Below are 19,962 nucleotides of genomic sequence, written 5' to 3'. Positions count from 1 at the left end.
GAGGCAAGAGAATCACTTGAACTCAGGAGGTGGAGGTTGCAGTAAGCTGAGATCGCACCATTGCACTCTAGCCTGGGCGACAAGAGCGAAACACTGTCTCAAAAAAAAAAAAAAAATTTTTTTTTCTTTTAATTAGCCAGGTGTACCACGAGCCTACTATAGTCCCACCTCCTTGGGAAACTGAGGCAGTAGGATCACTTGAGCCCAGGAGTTCTAGGCTGCAGTTTTGATCATGCCTGGGTGAAGTGAGACCCTGTCTCTGAGAAAAGAAAGAAAAGGAAATGAAAAGATAAGAACCTGCCAACTCAAAAAGATCACTAACAACCTAATTTCAAAATAGGCAAAAGATTGAATGAACATTTTACCAAAGAAGATACACAAATGACTAACAAGCACATAACAAGATCCTCAACATCATGTCATAGGGAAATGCAAACCAAAACCTTGATGTTACCATTTCACACCCACTAGAATGGCTATGGTATTTTTTTTAAGTAACAGAAGAAGCAAATCTATAGAGACAGGAGGCAGATTAGTGATTACCTGAGTTAAGAAAGGGGATTGGGTTTTTGTGTTTTTTTTTTTTTTTAAATTTCAACTGTTATTTCGATGTGTAAGTATGTTACATGGTATATTGTGTCATAGTGAGATTTGGGGTACGATTGAACTCATCATCCATGTAGTGAGCATAGTACCAAATAGGTATTTTTAAAAACTCTTGCTATCTTCCCTCCCTCCCCCATCTTGTATTCTCAATGTCTATTGCTCCCATCTTTTTTTTTTTTTTTTTTTTCATTTTTTGGGAGACAGAGTCTCACTCTGTTGCCCAGACTGGAGTGCAGTGTGCAGTCTTGGCTCACTACAACTTCCACCTCCTGGATGCAAACGATTCTCCTCCCTCAGCCTCCTGAGTAGCTGGGATTACAGGTGTTCGCCGCCACGCCTGGCTAATTTTTGTATCTTTAGTAGAGATGGGGTTTCACTGTGTTGGCCAGGCTGGTCTCAAACTCCTAATCTCAAGTGATCCACCTGCCTCGGCCTCCCAAAGTGCTGGGATTGCAGGTGTGAGCCACTGCGCCCAGTGTATTGTTCCCATCTTAATGTCCATGTGTATCCAGTGTTTAGCTCTCACTTATAAGGGAGAACATGTGATATCTGGTTTTCTGTTTCTATAATACTTTGCTTAGGAATGGCCTCCAGCTGTATCCATGTTGCTGCAAGGGACATAATTTTGTTAGTTTCATATCTGCATAGTATTTCATGATATATATTGTACTACATTCTTTATCCAGTTCACTGTTGATGGACATCTAGGTTGAATCCATGTCTTTGCTATTGTGACTAGTACTGTGATGAACATAGAAGTGCACTTGTGTTTTTGGTAGAAAAATTTCTTTTCCTTTGGATATATACCCAGTAATGGATTGCTTTGAATGGTAGTTCTACTTTTAGTTCTTTGAGAAATCTCCAAACTGCTTTCCACAGTGGCTAATTTACATTCCCACCATCAGTGTATAAACATTGCTGTTTCTCCACAGTCTCACCAGCATCTGTTGTTGTTGTTGTTTAATTTTTTAATAGTAGCCATTCTGACTGGTATGAAGTAGTATCTCATTGTGGCTTTGATTTGTATTTCTCTGACAATTAGTGATGTTGAGCATTTTTTTTTATGTGTTTGTTGGCCGCCTGTATGTCTTTTGAGATGTGTCTGTTCATGTCCTTTGCCCACTTTTTAATGGGGTTGTTTTTTGCTTGTTGATTTAAGTTCCTTATAGATATTGGATATTACACCTTTGCGATTGCATAGTCTGAGAATATTTCCTCCCAGCCGGGCACGGTGGCTCAAGCCTGTAATCCCAGCACTTTGGGAGGCCGAGGCGGGTGGATCACGAGGTCGAGAGATCGAGACCATCCTGGTCAACATGGTGAAACCCCGTCTCTACTAAAAAAAAATACAAAAAATTAGCTGGGCATGGTGGCACGTGCCTGTAATCCCAGCCACTCAGGAGGCTGAGGCAGGAGAATTGCCTGAACCCAGGAGGCAGAGGTTGCGGTGAGCCGAGATCGCACCATTGCACTCCAGCCTGGGTAACAAGAGCGAAAACTCAGTCCAAAAAAAAAAGAATATTTCCTCCCATTCTGTAGGTTGTCTGTTTACTCTATTGCTAGTTTCTTTTGCTGTACAGAAGCTCTTTAATGAGGTGGAAAGGGGAATGTCTGATTATAAACTGTCATGCGAGATCTTACTTGAGTAAAAGAAATGTTCTGTAACTGGATTGTGTTTTATAACTCTGTACATTTTCTAAAAATCATTAAATTATATGCCTAAAACAGGTAAATTTTATGCTATGTGAATTATACTTCCATAAAGCTGTTTGTTTTTGTTTTTTAAGACATAGGCTAGGTACAATGGCTCATGCCCATAATCCAAGCACCTTGAGAGGCCAGGGTAGGAGTATCGCTTTAGGCTGGAAGTTCAAGACTAGCCTGGGCAACATGGTGAAACCCCATACAAAAATACAAGATTAGCCAGGTGTGGCAGCTTGCACCTGTGGTCTTAGCTACTCAGGAGGCTGAGGTGGGAGGCTTGCTTGAGCTGAAGAGTTAGAAGCTGCAGTGAGCTAAGATAGTGCCGTTGCATTCCAGCCTGGGTGACAAGAGTGAGATCCCATCTGTAAATAAATAAATAAAAATAAAAGACACTAAAAGCAATCAGTCAAATTCAGAACATGGATGTTCTATAAGACAGGTGACCCAATCTAACAGATTAATGGCTTCATAGAGGAGTAAGAAAGGGGAATTTTTTTTTTTTTTTTTTTTTTTGAGATGGAGTCTCACTGCCACCAGGCTGGAGTACAGTGGCATGACCTTGGTTCACTGCAGCCTCTGCCTCCTGGGTTTAAACAATTCTGCCTCAGTCTCCTGAGTAGCTGGGACTACAGGTGCATGCCACCAAGCCCAGCTAATTTTTGTATTTTTAGTAGAGACGAAGTTTCACCATGTTGGCCAGGATGGTCTCAATCTCTTGACCTCGTGATCCACCCACCTCAGCCTCTCAAAGTGCTGGGATTACAGGTGTGAGCCACCATGCCTGGCCAGGAATTTTATTTTTAAGAGTCAAGGTCTCAGCTAGGCATGGTGGTCCATGCCTGACATCCTAGCATTTTGGAAGGCCAAGAGAGGGGGATCCCTTGAGCCCAGGAGTTCAAGACCAGCCTGGGCAACATAGTGAGACCCTGTCGACAAGTTATTTGAAAAATTAGCTGGGAATGGTGATGCATGCCTATAGTCCTAGCTACTCAGAAGGTTGAGGCAGGCGAATAGCTTGAGCTAAGGAGCTCGGCTACAGTGAGCTGTGATTGCCCCACTCCACTCTAGCCTAGGCAATAGAGCAAGACCCTGTCTCACACACACACACACACACACACACACAGAGAGAGAGAGAGAGAGAGAGATTTCACTATGTTGCTCAGACTATCCTCAAACTTCTGGGTGCCAGTGATGCTCCTGCCTCAGCCTCCTGAGTCGCTGAAACTGTAGGCACACACCACTGCACCTGGCTAGAAAGGGGAACTTTTATGGAATTTTGTGTTTTTTTTGAGACAGGGTCTTGCTCTGTTGCCCAGACTGGAGTGCAGTGGTACAGTCATGGCTCACTGCAGCCTCAACCTCTTGGGCTCAGGTGATTCTCCCACCTCACCCCCAACACAAGTAGCTGAAACTACAGGCTTGCACCACCACGCCCAGCTAGTTTTTATATTTTTTATGTAGAGACAAGGTTTCACGAGGTTACCCAGGCTGGTCTCAAACTCCTGAGCTCAAGTGATCTGCCCGCTGCAGTCTCCCAAAGTGCCACAAATCACATTTGCTACAAGTCGTACTCAACATTTGCTATAATCTATTCCTTGAGGAATTTCTTAGAAGTTGAGAATTTCAGAAAGTTAAACCAGGAAAGTACTTTTTACTTTCTTCTTGTCATTTGTATACATTAATTGGCTTGTGTGTGGTATGGGTGTGGGATTCCCAAGTCTCTGGCTCTTCTTTTTTCTTTTTTTTTGAACCAGAGTCTTGCTGTGTCTCCCAGGCTGGAGTGCAATGGCGCAATCTCGGCATACTGCAACCTCTGCCTCCTGGGTTCAAGCGATTCTTCTGCCTCAGCCTTCCAAGTAGCTGGGTTTATAGGCCACCACTCCTGGCTAATTTTTTTGTATTTTTAATAGAGACGAGGTTTCACCATGTTGACCAGGCTGGTGTCGAATGCCTGACCTCACGATCAGCCCGCCTCAGCCTCCCAAAGTGCTGGGATTACAGGCGTGAGCCACTGTACCCAGTGTCTCTGACTCTTCTATTGCACTTTTCCCAAAAGAATAGAAGCCCAGCACGGTACACCATAACTTCTTGGATAAATTGTTTCTTGGGTATACAGATCCCATGAGAGTAATTTTTCTTAAAACTATAAGGCAGCCAGTTACGGTGACTCATACCTGTAATCCCAGCACTTTGGAAGGAAAAGACAGGGGGATTGCTTAAGCTCAGGATTTCAAGACCGGCCTGGGCAACATAGCGAGACTTTGTCTTTCATAAAAGTAAAAAAAAATTGGCCAGGTGTGGTGGTGCATACCTGCAACCCCACCTACAGGAGACTGAGGCAGGAGGATCACTGGAGCCCAGGAGGTAGAGGCTACAGTGAGCTATGATTGTGCCACTGCACTCCAGCCTAGGCAAGTGGCTGTCTCCAGCCAGGGCAAGATGCTGTCTCTAAAAATAAAAATAACCTACAGAGCAGTCAAAGCAAAGCAATACAGAGTTAGAAGAACCACAACCAGGCATCTATGACTGGAATCTTTATTTTTTCACTGTACTCCTTCCCCTCTCTTCCCTGGGTGTTTATTTTTATTAAATAAAATGACTGCAGACATTACAAGCATGGCATTTTTTATACTTAGGCAGATGCCTTAATTTGACCTAATTTATTTATTTATTTGTTTATTCAACAACTATTTATTGGACATTTACTTTGTGTGAGGCACAATGCTAAGTGCTAAAGCTGTGAAGATAAATCTCTGCTCTACTGAATTTCAGTCTAGTGGGAGAGAGAGACAAGGACATAGTCTGTTTCTTTACTGTATAAGTTATCCAATAGAGGTAGACACCAAGTGTTGTGGTAGCACAAACTTCACTGTTGTCAGTGAAGGTTCCTAGGGGAAGTGTGTGCTAGGGTTAGTCCTGAGGAATAAATAAGAGTAGAAAGTTAGGGTTATTCATAGAATTTTACTCCATCTTCTGTGAAGATGGAGAATACTTACCAAATCCTGGAGGCAGAAGAAAACATGGCTAAGTTATGGTCTGGGGAAAACAGGATAATTAGGGTTGAAGCAGGAAAATGTTTGTTAATTGTGTGGAAGAATTTATAATAAAGGCCAGGTGTGGTGGCTCACACCTGTAATCCCATCACTCTGGGAGGCTGAGGTGGGTGGATCACTTGAGACCAGAAGTTTGAGACCAGCCTGACCAACATAGTGAAATACCATCTAAAATACAAAAATTAGTGGGGCATGGTGGTGTACAAATGTAGTTTCAGCTACTTGGGAGACTGAGGCACAAGAATTGCTTGAGCCTGGGAGACGGGAGACAAGGTTGCAGTGAGCTGAGATCACGCCATTGCACTTTAGCCTGGGCAACAAAGCAAGACTGTCTCCAAAGGAAAAAAAAAAAAAAAAAAAAAAAAAAAAAAAACAATTAATGATTGACTAGAATAAGGCAGATTATCAGTGATATGGTGTCTCACCAGATTTCTTTAGAATCTTAAGAGCCTCAGAAAGTATGCTATAGGGTTTCTGGGGAAAAGACCTTTTATATGGTAGGATCCACTGTCCTCATCTCCCCAGAAAGGGGTATAGGCAGCATGGCTCTGACCCTCATAAACCTATCAGTGCCTACTACTTGATAATAGAATGGAGACCATGTTACCTGATTGTGAACCCCTTCTTTCTTATATTTTTGCAGGCACCCTAGAATACGTTTCCACACAGGCCTTGTGGATGCCCACCTCTACTGCTTGAAAAAATACGTTGTGGATTTCCTAATGGAAAATGGGTAAGAAGGAGGGTGGTAGAGTCAAACATACAGTGCTTAACAAGCTACCTTGTGAATCCATTAAATTTTATTTTATTTTATTTTATTTTTTATTTTATTTTATTTTATTTTTGAGATGGAGTTTCACTCTTGTTACCCAGGCTGGAGTGCAATGGTGTACTCTCGGCTCACCACAACCTCCACCTCCTGGGTTCAGGCAATTCTCCTGCCTCAGCCTCCTGAGTAGCTGGGATTACAGGCACATGCCACCACGCCCAGCTAATTTTTTTTTGTATTTTTAGTAGAGACGAGGTTTCACCATGTTGACCAGGATGGTCTCGATTTCTTGACCTCGTGATCCACCCGCCTCGGCCTCCCAAAGTGCTGGGATTATAGGCTTGAGCCACCGTGCCCGGCAATCCATTAAATTTTAAACCTTCATAATTAGATAACCAGTTTCTAAAAATAGCACAATAGCACAGTTCTCACTTTTGTTTTAGAAATGAAATTATGTCATCAACATAGTTTTATCTGTACCAGAGTCCCCTGCTTGCATTTTTGCAGTGTTATAAGAAATCAGTAAAATATTTTATAACACTTACAGTAACCCATGATGCCTCTTTCTGTCCAATTCCAGGCTCTTCTTCCCTCCTTCAACAGGAGCGAGCTCCACAGCCCTTATGCTATTTGTCTCTAATTATATGCTCTTCTCCTAGGCAATTATCCAGTAGATAGGCCCTCTTAGCAAAGGGCTAGAGACTTACCACAAAAGAGGAGAAAAAGGAGAGCATGTTTCCCCCCAATTTTAGAAAAGAAACCCACCTCAATGAGTAAACTTTCATGACTGCAGAGAAATAAAATTTGGCACATTTTCTGATTTTTTTTTTTTTTTTTTTTTTTTTTTTGAGAACAGAATTGTAGGACTTAAATACTTTCCAGAGATTGTGTCTGGCAGATCACAGGAATTGAGTTTTCAAAGAGAAAACCCCTTTTGCAGTTGGTCTCAAGGATTTTTTTTATAAGAAAAGCAGCTACAGTCCTCAAAGGAACAGGTGGGAAAGATTTAAAAACTGCATGGTTAAGGAAAGAAGCAGCTAGCTTCCCTTGATGACTGCTGGATAAGTTTGGAAAGTTCACCAGTGCTATTCAAGGCAGAAACTTATCTAGGTGAACAGATACCACCATAGCAAGTGGTATCTCAGACCATCTGGAGAAAAGAATTTGAGAACCTTGGTTTAAATGCTGTCTCTGCCTTTGGCTGATAGACTCGAATATATATCAGAATATTAAGAGGAAGGAGGATTGTTCCTCTGCCCTTTATGATTTTTCTTTCAGTGTCCTACCCCTTACCCCCCACAACACTTGCTAAGTTCCTTTGGGGAGGCCCATATAGAGCCAATGACAAACCAAATCATTTGGACTTTGAGAAAGCTTTCCCAAGGATTGTTTTATCTCTATTTCCCCTACCAAGGCTGCTGTTGCCCTGCTCCCTTCTGACCTCTGGAAAATATTTTCATTCCATCAACATATACTTATTAAGCACTTATTATGAGACAGGCATTGTGCTAGAGAAACCATGGGATCTATGATAAATAAACAGATATGGCCCTGCCCTCATAGAAATTATAGCCTAAGCTCCATGGTGGAATGTGGAGACCTTGCTTTTTAGATAGCAGGGTAACTTGTTGCCAAGATCTAGAGGGTGATCCAAAACCTATTTTTCAATTACCAGTCTGGACTGTTTGTATTCCAAAAATGAAATTAACTCTTGGCCACTGAAGGGTTTATTTTCACTCCCAAATAAAAATGAAGCCATATGAAATGAGCCTATGCTTTGATGGGCAAAAGGGGATACAACTATGTTAGAAAGTTTGACTTTTTAAAAAAACCATTTATTATGGAAAATTTCACATAAATGCAAAAGTAAAGAAAATAATGAACTCCCATATATCCATCACACAGTTTCAACAATTATCAACTTGTTGTCAATTTGGTTTTATATATGCCACCATTTCTGTCCCCCATTACCCTAAATTGTTTTAAAGCGAGGCATTTTGATATAATTTCATCTGTAAATATTATATTTCAGTATGTATAGTTAAGATATATGGACCCTTCCAGGATGATGATATTTAAAATAGATATATATTTTATGTATACATACATATATATGGGGGGGCTCTTTTTTGTTAATAAACAAATGGCTTAATACCGTTATCACACCTACAGAAAACTGACAGTGCTCCTAAATACTATCAAGAGGAGTGTGACTTTTGGTATCTGAATATGGAGGCAGTTTTACAGCAAACCTAGTCATCTCATCCTGGTTGTTACAGCTTATTTGTAGCTCATTTGGCCAATACCAGTTAGTTATTTCCCCACCTGGCAAGTGTAGCACAATGGTATGTGTACCTTGAGGACAAGCCTGAAGTTGGTGATATGGCTACAGGTCCCAGCCAGAAGCTCTACGGAATGAGACTTTCCCAGAACCTACTGCAGTAGAGAATGATACAGAGCCTCAGCACATACTACTTCCCCATCTCAAGATCAGTTTAGGAGACGCTTATCTCTTTCTTCCCCACATTCACCGTCACCTCTCAGAGTTACTAGAATCAAAGAGCATATATTAAAAATTAGTATATTTCAATATATTTGAAAAAGTAAAAAGGCGCAGTAGGGCAAATTAGAATGGTATTTGAGGGAGATTCTTCATTCTCAGTAAATAGCCTGGAATAGTGAAGGTCTTTGAAAAGTTGTGGGAGGCTGGGTGCGGTGGCTCAAGCCTGTAATCCCAGCACTTTGGGAGGCCAAGGTGGATCACGAGGTCAGGAGTTTGAGACCAGTCTGGCCAACATGGTGAAACCCCATCTCGACTAAAAAATACACAAACATTAGCCAGCCGTGGTGGCGCACACCTGTAATCCCAGCTACTCAAGAGGCTGAGGCAGCAGAATTGCTTGAACCCAGGAGGCAGAGGTTGTAGTGAGCTGAGATCCCACCACTGTACTCCAGCCTGGGTGACAGAGTGAAACTCCGTCTCAAAAGAGAAAAAGAAAAAGAAAAGTTGTGGGAGGTGGGATTGAATTGGTTGGTAGAAAGTAGCAGCATGTAGAATGTCTTAAAAGCTGAGCAAGGAGGCCGGGCGCGGTGGCTCAAGCCTGTAATCCCAGCACTTTGGGAGGCCGAGGCGGGTGGATCACGAGGTCAAGAGATCGAGACCATCCTGGCCAACATGGTGAAACCCCGTCTCTACTAAAAATACAAAAAATTAGCTGGGCATGGTGGCGCGTGCCTGTGATCCCAGCTACTCAGGAGGCTGAGGCAGGAGAATTGCCTGAACCCAGGAGGCGGAGGTTGTTGCGGTGAGCCGAGATCGCGCCATTGCACTCCAGCCTGGGTAACAAGAGTGAAACTCCGTCTCAAAAAAAAAGGCTGAGCAAGGAGTTACAGATCTTTAAACAGAATAGTCTTATAGGAAATGAGCAATGATACAAACTGGCAAGTGAACGTAAACCATTCTGCATGGGAAAGATATTTCTTCAAGATAAGTAGGAGACTCTTATAATCATCTGGTCATCAAATGATGACTCCGTTAGGAATGCAAAGGAAAGAGTAAACCTATGAGATACAGCTTCAAGAAAGGACTGCCGTAGCAATCCTTCATTATATTTCACCTCTGAGAGTTAACATTTTCTACCCTGTGTTCTTTATGCAGGAAAGCTTCATGTTTTCTTCAAAGTCACACTTATGTTTTGTTAGTTGCTTATATGTTAATATTTTCCACTCAAATTCTTTAAGAACGGATATATACCTGGATTTGTAAGGCATTCAGTATATGCTTGATGAATGGGGGAAAGGAGATGTAGTGACAGATAACAGAAGCAATTTAGTATTAATACCTTAATAATGAAAGAAGAGAGGTGGGTTTCTACAGCTGACTAAGCAGAAAAGCTATAGGGAGAGCCTCAGAGAGAAGAAAATCTATACTCTCTTTGTTGAGAAGTAAGTAACTGTATACGTTTTACAAGTTTTTTTATCCACTTCTGAATATATTATGATAGATGAATGTTCCACCGAATCTCCTGAATATTTTAATTCAAATGTGTTGGATTCTATGTCCAGGGCAAAATTAGAGCTTAGTCTGAGTATTGTGACTGTGATACCTCTTGATAACTGAGTGTTTCTCCCTCTTTTACAATATCAGCTGCATTAAACCTAAAGAAGCTGACCTCTTAGGAGGTCTGGAAGCCCAGGTATTGGCCCAGCTCTTTGCTTGCCTTAGTAGGAGTTGCTCTTAGACCTGAGTCAGGGCCCTAGATTGGCACTGGCCCAGTGAAGGACTCAAGCAATATGCCAGCTTTCTGAGTTAAAGCCATGGGATACAGGAAATATATATCAAGATTAGTCTTGATTTCCTCTTAGTACAGAAACACCTCCGTGCCCCCCATTTGTCCTTCTCTCTCTTTCCCTAATCTGCTAGACCTGCTAGCCTCTTTAAGAGACTTAAAGGTAAAAAAAAAAAGAAAGAAAAATAAAATAAAATTAAATTTTAAAAAAAAAGAGAGACTTAAAGGAGATTAGTTTTCTTAACAGGAAGAATTAAGACTGATTACTTCCTTCTTGTCCAGAAGTATCCATGGTTACAGTCAACCTCTTATAGTGTTAGAATCTGATATTGCCATTCAGTGCTTATAGTCTTGGGGTTGGACCTTCAGAGCAGGAAGACAGGAGGAAATAAGAAAATTACCTTTAACAGCACCTACCATGTACCAGGCGCTATGCTGGGTGCTTTTCACATATATTCATTTCTTACAATAGTTCTCTCATTAGGTATTAATTATACTCATACTATAGAGGAAGAAAATGCTCTAAAGTCATTTGCTCAATGTCATGCAGCCACAGCCTCAACAAAATTCATCACTATTGAATTGATTGCCAGCAACAACTACCACAGATGTTGGATATCTCTATTGCCAACATACTTACATGCACATGCGTATGACTCACACTTGGAAGAATAACAGAGCAGTCACAACTTCCTTGCCTCAGCTATGCCAGGATGCAGAGAAATAAGGATAGGACCCACAAAGTCAAGTCAAGAGTTGGGGATAGGCCACCATGGCAAGGTCAGAATCAGGGTGATAATTAAAGCCACATACAAAATGAAGAGTTATGTTAGCTGGGTGTGATGGTGTACACCTATAGCCTCACCTACTCAGGAGGCTGGGGCAGGAGGACCACTTGAGCCCATGAGGATGAGGTACAGTGAACTATATATGATGGCACCACTGCACTTCAGCCTGGTAGATAGAATGAGACCCTGTCTCTAAATAAAAATTAAAAATAGGTGGGCTGGGCACAGTGGCTCGTGCCTCTAATCCCAGCACTTTGGGAGGCCAAGGCAGGCAATTCAAGACCAGACTGGCCAACATGGTGAAACCCCATCTCTACCAAAAAATACAAAAATTAGCTGGGCATGGCGGTTTGTGCCTGTAATCCCAGCTACTTGAGAGGCTGAGGTAGGAGAATCGCTTGAACTAGGACCCGGGAAGCGGAGGTTGCAGTAAGCCAAGATCGTGCCACTGCATTCCAGCCTGGAATACACAGACTCCGTCTCAAAAAGAAAAAAAAAAAAAAGATGAAAGTCTAGAATAGCTAGAAAGCCTCTAGTAAGCCCAAGACAGCAGAGTGAAGACAGCAAAGTGAAGCTAAGAAGCAGAGATGTGGGACCAGGTAGTGCTGTGAGAAGTAGGCAGTAATAGTCTTGGTTTCTTACTGTTTAGTAGTTTAGGCATCCATTGATTTGGCTGTACTTGGTTTCCTTACATGTCCTTAGATATCCTAGAGATTGTGTGATGTGTCCTTTACTTCAATAACAACAAAATTGGCTGGGCATGGTAGCTCACGCCTGTAATCTCAGCACTTTGGGAGGCTGAGGTGGGCAGATCACCTAAGGTCAGGAGTCCAAGACCAGCCTGGTCAACATGGTGAAACCCCATCTCTACTAAAAATACAAAACATGACGACAGATCCAAGATGGCTGATCACTAGCAGCTCAGGATTGTAGCTCCCAGTGAAAGTGCAGAGAACGAGAGGACACCACACTTTCAGACGAATTTTTGTTGCTCACGTACCAGGAGATTCCCAGCGGAGGAGCCCCATGTGTCGCCAGTGCGACTCTTGCGGCTGGTGAGGCGGTTTTGCTGCTGCCTTGGTGCAGCAGTTCTTGGTGCAGAGTTAGAAAAGCACCATCAATCTTAATGCCGCTGTTTTAGTTGGTGCAGTGGGTTGCTCAGATTTTAGCGCTGGGAATCAACAAGTTGGATGTCCACTCAGAAACCCAATTATAAAGACGGTAGTTATAAAGACCACAGATGGATAAATCTATGACAAAGGGAAGAAACAAGCCTAAAAAGGCTGAGAATACCCAAAATCAGAACGCTTCTCCTCTACAAGGGATCACAGTTCCTCATCAGCAACGAAACAAAGCCTGATGGAGAACGAGTGTGTTTCATTAACAGAAGCAGGCTTTAAAAGGTGGATGATAAGAAACTTGTGGGAAATAAAAGAACTTGTTCTAACCCAATGCAAAGAAACTAAGAACTTTGAAAAAAGGTTTGATGAAATGTTAACAAGAATACATAATTTAGAGAGGAATGTAAGTGAATTAATGGAGCTGAAAAACACAACACGAGAACTTCTGGAAGTATGCACAAGTTTTAACAGCCAAATTGATCAAGCAGAAGAAAAGATTCAGAGGTCGAAGACCAACTTAATGAAATAAAACGAGAAGACAAGATTAGAGAAAAAAGGATAAAAAGGAATGAGCAAAGTCTCCAAGAAATATGGGACTATGTGAAAAGACCTAATCTACGTTTGATATGTGTACCTGAATGTGACAAAGAGAATCAATCCAAGTTGGAAAATACGCTTCAGGATGTTATTCAGGCAAACTTTCCCAACCTAGCAAGGCAGGACAATATTCAACTCCAGGTAATACAGAGAACATCACAAAGATATTCCTCAAGAAGACCAACCTCAAGGCACATAATCGCCAGATTCACCAGGGTTGAAATGAAAGAGAAAATACTGAGGGCAGCCAGAGAGAAAGGTCAGGTTACCCATAAAGAGAAGCCTATCAGACCCATAGAGGGATCTCTCAGCAGAAACCCTACAAGCCAGAAGAGAGTGGGGGCCAATATTCAACATCCTTAAAGAAGAGAACTTTCAACCCAGAATTTTACGTCCAGCCAAACTAAGCTTCATAAGCGAAGGAAAGATAAAATCTTTTGCGAACAAGCAAGCACTCAGAGATTTCATCACCACCAGGCCTGCTTTACAAGAGCTTCTGAAAGAACCACTACACACGGAAAGGAACAACCAGTATCAGCCTTTCTAAAAAATACCAAAAAATAAAGAGCAGCAACATAATCAAGAATTTACATCAACTAATGGGCAAAACAGCCAGCTAACATTAAATGGTAATATTAAACTCACGTATATTATTATTAATTCTAAATTTAAATCGATTAAATCCCCCAATCCAAAGACACAGACAGGCAGAAAAAGCCAAGACCCATCAGTATACTGCATCCAGACCCATCTCACATGCAAGGATACACAAAGACTCAAAACAAAGGGATGGAGAAAGATTTACCCACTAAATGGAGAGTAAAAATAAATAAATAAATAGAAAGCAGGAGTTGCAATTTTTGCTGATAAAATAGACTTTAAAGCAACAAAGAGGCCGGGCGCGGTAGCTCAAGCCTGTAATCCCAGCACTTTGGGAGGCCGAGGCGGGTGGATCATGAGGTCAAGAGATCGAGACCATCCTGGTCAACATGGTGAAACCCTGTCTCTACTAAAAATACTAAAAATCAGCTGGGCATGGTGGCGCGTGTCTGTAATCCCAGCTACTCAGGAGGCTGAGGCAGGAGAATTGCCTGAACCCAGGAGGCGGAGGTTGTGGTGAGCCGAGATCGCGCCATTGCACTCCAGCCTGGGTAACAAGAGCGAAACTCTGTCTCAAAAAAAAAAAAAAAAAAAAAAAAAAAAAGCAACAAAGATCAAAAGAAGCAAAGAAGGATATTACATAATGATAAAAGGATCAACGTAACAAGAAGAGCTAAAGACCCTAAATATATACGCACCCAATACAGGAATACCCAGATATATAAGACTTATAAAGAGACTTAGACTCCCACACAATAATAGTGGGAGACTTCAACATCAATATTAGACAAATCAATGAGACAGAAAATTAACGATATCCAGGACTTGAACTCAGATCTGGAACAAGTAGACTTAACATTTATAGAACTCTCCACTTTAAATACACAAAATACATACTCTTATCAGCACCACATCACACCTATTTACAGGTTTAAATGAAATATTGGTAGACTGCTTGTTAGTTATTTTCTTCCATCATTTTTTTTCATGTCTCTATTATAAGGCACAATTATAGGCATACCCATTTTTAGACTGCATTCTAGCCCAGGCAACAAAGCAACACCCCCGTTCTCCCTCTTTCTCTTCCTTTCTTCCTCTCTTTCATTCTTTTTTTTTTCCTTTCTTTTTCTTTCTTTCTCTCTTTCTTCTTAAAAAAAGGAAAAAAAAATACAAAACGTAACCAGATGTGGTGGTGGGCGCCTGTAATCCAGCTACTCAGGAGGCTGAGACAGGAGAATCGCTTGAACCCAGGAGGCAGAGGTTGCAGTGAGCCGAGATCGCACCACTGCACTCCAGCCTGGGCAACAAAAAGCGAAACTCCGTCTCAAAAAATTATAATAATAATAATAATAGCTAAGAATATGTATCTTACACACCTTCTCAACAGGGCTGTTATTTGGTGGCTGTGTATTGATATCTGAAGATGCAGGTGCTGCCAAGATTAAACCAAGGTGGTCAGTCTCCTTTGAACTTCTTAGTTGCATTATCATTATTATTATTATTATTTTTTAAGACAGGGTTTCACCATGTTGGTCAGGCTGGTCTTGAACTCCTGACCTCAGGTGATTCGTCTGCCTTGGCCTCCCAAGTGCTTGGATTACAGGCGTGAGCCACCACACCCAGCCAGTTGCATTCATTTTTGTCTCTTGGACTTCTAGAAATCATCAACTGCTGGGGAAGGGACAAAGTTCTAGCAGTACAGCACATTGTATTGACTTATAAATAAAGAGTCCCCAGTTGAGCTAGCCTGTGCTACCTGAGGGCATCATGGGTCAGACTATGGTAGGAAAGATAACCTTTTGCAGAGGACTTAAAAACTGGGGTAATATATATAATTAAAGCACTCCCATGAAGAAGCATCATCATGGAGCCAGAAAATCTAAAACCAGAGAGAAAAATATGTTTGGTTTGATAAAGATTTAAAGATAATTTCCCTGTAAGTATAATGGTTAATTGATGTCCTTTCCATCTATCTTTGTTCTCTGGCAAATTCCTAAATATTTATTAACACATCCCTAGATGTTACTCCTGTAGGAAGTATTCTCTCAATTTTTTCCCCTTTTACCACCAACTTAGATTGGATATCCTTACTGTGCTACAATAATAATAGTTGTGTTTATCTCTCTCAGGCATAATTAACCATTCCCTCTTCTGATCTTGTATAATCTTTAATTATTACATGCATCCCATTAAATTGTATTTACATGTCTGCCTTTTCCAGCTTTTTGAACTCCTTGAGGACAGACTTCATCTTCAATTCATTTTGTGACACATTAATAAATGCTCAGTAAATATAAAAGCAACCAAACTGGCAAGTTCATATGAGGACATGGATTTGCCTGTTTTGTTTCATTGTTATAGTCCTACTGTCCAGAAGAATGCCTGGCACATTTTGAGTGCTCAGTGAATAAACTGAACGAATAGAATGTTGATTGGCCAGGTGAGGTGGCTCACACCTGTAATCCCAGCACTTTGGGAGGCTGAGGTGGGTGAATCACTTGGGCTCAGGAGTTTGAGACCACCCTGGACAACAAAGTGAGACCTCCAGCTCTGCAGAAAATAGAAAATAGAAAAATTAGGTGTAGTGGCATGTGCCTGTAGTTCCAGCTACTCTGGAAGCTGTGAAGTAGGAGGATCACTTGAGCCTAGGAGAATTTGAGGCTGTGATCGCACCACTGCTCTTCAGCCTGGGCGACAGACCAAAACCCTGTCTCAAAAAAAAAAAAAAAGAAAAAAAAGTTATTGAATTGATCTCTCCAGGTAATAGGAGTAAGATCTCAACATATTTTTCTCTCTCAAGCCCTATGCACAGCATTGATATTTTATTCTTATGGAAGCTGTATTTTGCCAAGAAGGAAAAAGGCATATCACAGAATACTGTATACCAAATACCTAGCTTTTAAATCAGCACCCCTTAAGATAATTTCCTGTTTACTTTCTAGCTTATATCTACTTTCTTTGAAGGGGGGCGGGGGAAAACCTGAGGACAAAGCATAGTGTAACTCAGCAATTGGCTTTTCTTCCCAATTATAGCTCCACTGAGAGAAAAGGTACAAAAACCCAAGCTTTTAGTCCTTTGCTTGGCTGACTTGAGTTCCACACCCTGTAAAAGTAGGCTTTCTGTTCTGCCTCCTTCCTAATTCTTTGAAAGACTGAGTTGAAGTGAGACATGTAGGGGATTTTAAGTCTCTTTTGCTTTGCTTTCAAAGACAGAAAAGCCAGAATGCAAAAGTAGCCAAACATTTTCTTTTGCCATAGACATCATTTTTAGGCTTCTGGAAGCTTGTGGCCACAAGGAGGACCTGATCTCAGATCAAGGCAAAATAATAAAAGTGTCAGGTTTAACCAGAACTGATAATCATGTGTTTTTTCAAGTGTTGGATTTTTAATGCTAGCAATATTAGTAATAGAGAAACATATTTAGAATTTGTTACATTTCCAAATTAGGAAAGCTTTAACTTTTTTTCTTTTTGAAAGGTAATCAGTTATTTAATTAGATTATTAGGACATTTAAAACACCAATTTGTGAGGATAAATTCCATTTGTCAGGGCAAACACAGATCAAAGGTAGCCCTGGAGCTGAAGAATAGCTTTGATTTTTGGTAAAATTTGTGAGTCCACAGCTTTCTGATCAATCTTGTGCTGCTCTGTAATTTCGTATTTCTCTTTTTCTGTGTCGAAGATCTCACCTCCCTGGTGTCTGGGCTTCCGCAGCTTCTTCTTGAAGTAAGCATCACTAAGATGTTTTCGGATTTTTACATTGCTGATATCAATTTTGGTTGAGGTGGCAATGACAAATTTCTGGTGCATTCTTCACAGAGGAACTCGATTGAGGACCAGAGGTCCAGTCACAAAAGCCACTAGCCAGCTGCTTCAGGAAAACCACCCTCTTGCCCCTGTGGCGTCCAGTGAGGATGATCAGAATGGTCCCGGGGGTAATGCTCGCTCAGTTTTCTCATTTGCTGTCTAAAGGGTTTTTTGCCGTGGCTCAACAGCTTCCGAGGCACATCTTCAGTAGGATAATACCTAGGCATTTTGCGAAGTTTAACCAACCGAGTACCGCTGTTTTTGTCACCACCAACTGGTTTTGTAACAGTGGCAGGAAACTTGTCCTTTTTCTTTTCAACCTTGGATTTAGCCGCTGAGTACTTCCTCTTGTAGATGGCCTTTCTGGAATACATGGCAGATTAGGAATACCTGCCAATTCCTCTGACAAGAGCAGGATTGCGGCTGCAATGGGGCTTCCCCTTCTTGGGCTTTTTAGCCTTGAGGTTACCCTTTTTCACTTTGCTACAAGCATCAGCCTTCTTGGCTTCAGGTTTCTTCTCTTTAGTACCCAGCTTCTCAACTTTTTTACCTGCCATCTTGCAAGATGGGAAAACTACCTTTTTTTTTTTTTTTTTTTTTTTTTTAAAGAGACAAGGTCTTGCTCTTTCACCAGGCTGGAGTGGAGTGCGGTAGTATGATAATAGCTCACTGCAGCCTCCAACTCCTGGGCTTAAGTGATCCTCCCTCCTCAGTCCCAGGTAGCTGGGGCTACAGGCACTTACCACTGGCTAATTTCCTTATTTTTTTCAGAGACAGGATCTCAATATGTTGCCTGGGCTGGTCTCAAACTTCTGGGCTCAAGAGATCCTCCTGCCTAGGCCTCCCAAAGAGCTGGGATTACAAGTGTGAACTACCATGCCCAGCCAAGAAAGCTCTACTTTCTGTATCCAAAAATCTGTGTGTTTACAGGTAAAGAGACAGCAAGCAGAGAATTCTAAATCCTGTAGAAAGTGCTTTGGTTGAAGTAAGCAGAAGATGCTGGTTAATATGGTATAGTGGAAAGAGCCATGGACTTTAGGATAGATGTGTAATGACTTTCAGGTCTATCAATTACAAAAGTTGTACTAACCTTGGCCAAGGTTAACCTCTCTTAATTTCCTTCTTTATAAAATAGGGGCCAGGTGCAATGGCTCATGCCTGTAATCCTAGCATTTTAGGAGGCTGAAGTGGGAGGATGGGCTGAACCCCGGAGTTCTAGACCAGCCTAGGCAACAAATGAAGATGCCATTGCTACAAAAATTACAAAAAATAAAATAAGAATAGTAATACCTATCGTAAGGATTGCTATAAGAACTTAAAATGATCTGTATTATTTTCCTAGCATAGTACCTCACACATGATAAAGATTCAAAAAAACAGTACGTATAACTGTCTTTACTGTGAGAGCATAGAAGCCTACAAATGTTATGAAAGGCTTTCAAGCAGAGATTATATTTAGAAAAGGGTGTTATGACTTGATAAATTTTCACAAAGCAAACATACCTTCTAAGTGGTATATTCAGGTTAAGAAATAGAACATTGCCAGCATTCCAGAAACTCCCCTCATTCTATCCTACTACCCCACCACAGACGCAAAAGTAATCACTATCCTGAGCATTAAATAAGTGTAAGGAGTGACCTGATCCAAGCAGAGAAAAAAGAAAAAAAAAAGGAATAAATAAGTAAGTGTAAGGAGATGGGATCTGATTTGTACTTTAGAAAAATAACTGTGTCTACAAAATAGAGGATGAATTGAAGGAAGAAGAGACATGATCTAATTGTACTTTAGAAGTATTCTGAGGATGGGGCAAGACGGCTCACAGCTGTAATCCCAGCACTTTGGGAGGCCAAGGTGGGCTGATCATGAGGTCAGGAGATCAAGACCATCCTGGCCAACATGGTAAAACCCTGTCTCTACTAAAAATACAGAAAAATTAGCTGGGCATGGTGGTACACACCTGTAGTCCCTGCTACTCAGGAGGCTGAGGCAGAAGAATTGCTTGAACCCAGGAGGCAGAGATTACAGTGAGCCGAGATCACGCCACTACACTACAGCCTGGATGACAGTATGAGACTCTGTCTCAAAAAAAAAAAAAAGAAGTATTCTGCCGGGCGCGGTGGCTCAAGCTTATAATCCCAGCACTTTGGGAGGCCGAGGCGGGTGGATCATGAGGTCAAGAGATCGAGACCATCCTGATCAACATGGTGAAACCCCGTCTCTACTAAAAATACAAAAAATTAGCTGGGCATGGTGGCGCGTGCCTGTAATCCCAGCTATTCAGGAGGCTGAGGCAGGAGAATTGCCTGAACCCAGGAGGCGGAGGTTGCGGTGAGCTGAGATCACGCCATTGCACTCCAGCCTGGGTAACGAGCGAAACTCCATCTCAAAAAAAAAAAAAAAGAAGTATTCTGTCAGCTGGGTGTGGTGGCTCATGCCTGTATTCCCAGCACTTTGGGAGACTGAGAGGAGAGGATTACTTGGAGGTAGGCAGGAGGATCACTTGAACCCAGGAGTTCAAGACCAGCCTGGGCAACAGGGAAACCCCCATCTCTACAAAAAATTTAAAAATAAAAAAAATTAGCATGGTGGCACATGCTTGTAGTCCCAGCTACTTAGGAGGCTGAGGT

General features: G+C 41.6%; 1 protein-coding gene across 3 annotated transcripts in view; it reads left to right on the top strand.

Moving 5' to 3' along the window:
• The window catches only part of EIF2B3 (eukaryotic translation initiation factor 2B subunit gamma), a 133,570-nt gene that overhangs the window by 74,060 nt on the left and 39,548 nt on the right, over positions 1–19,962 (top strand). For all 3 annotated transcript variants that reach the window (XM_039474160.2, XM_074380712.1, XM_074380713.1), the window contains one exon: positions 6,007–6,096. In XM_039474160.2, the coding sequence (XP_039330094.1) occupies positions 6,007–6,096 (90 nt within the window). The remainder of the gene's footprint in view (positions 1–6,006; positions 6,097–19,962) is intronic.

This window comes from Saimiri boliviensis, chromosome 11 (assembly GCF_048565385.1).
Source record: "Saimiri boliviensis isolate mSaiBol1 chromosome 11, mSaiBol1.pri, whole genome shotgun sequence".
Lineage (NCBI taxonomy): Eukaryota > Metazoa > Chordata > Mammalia > Primates > Cebidae > Saimiri > Saimiri boliviensis.
Note: the sequence above shows the minus strand (reverse complement) of the source record. Positions and strands in the feature narration are given on the sequence as shown.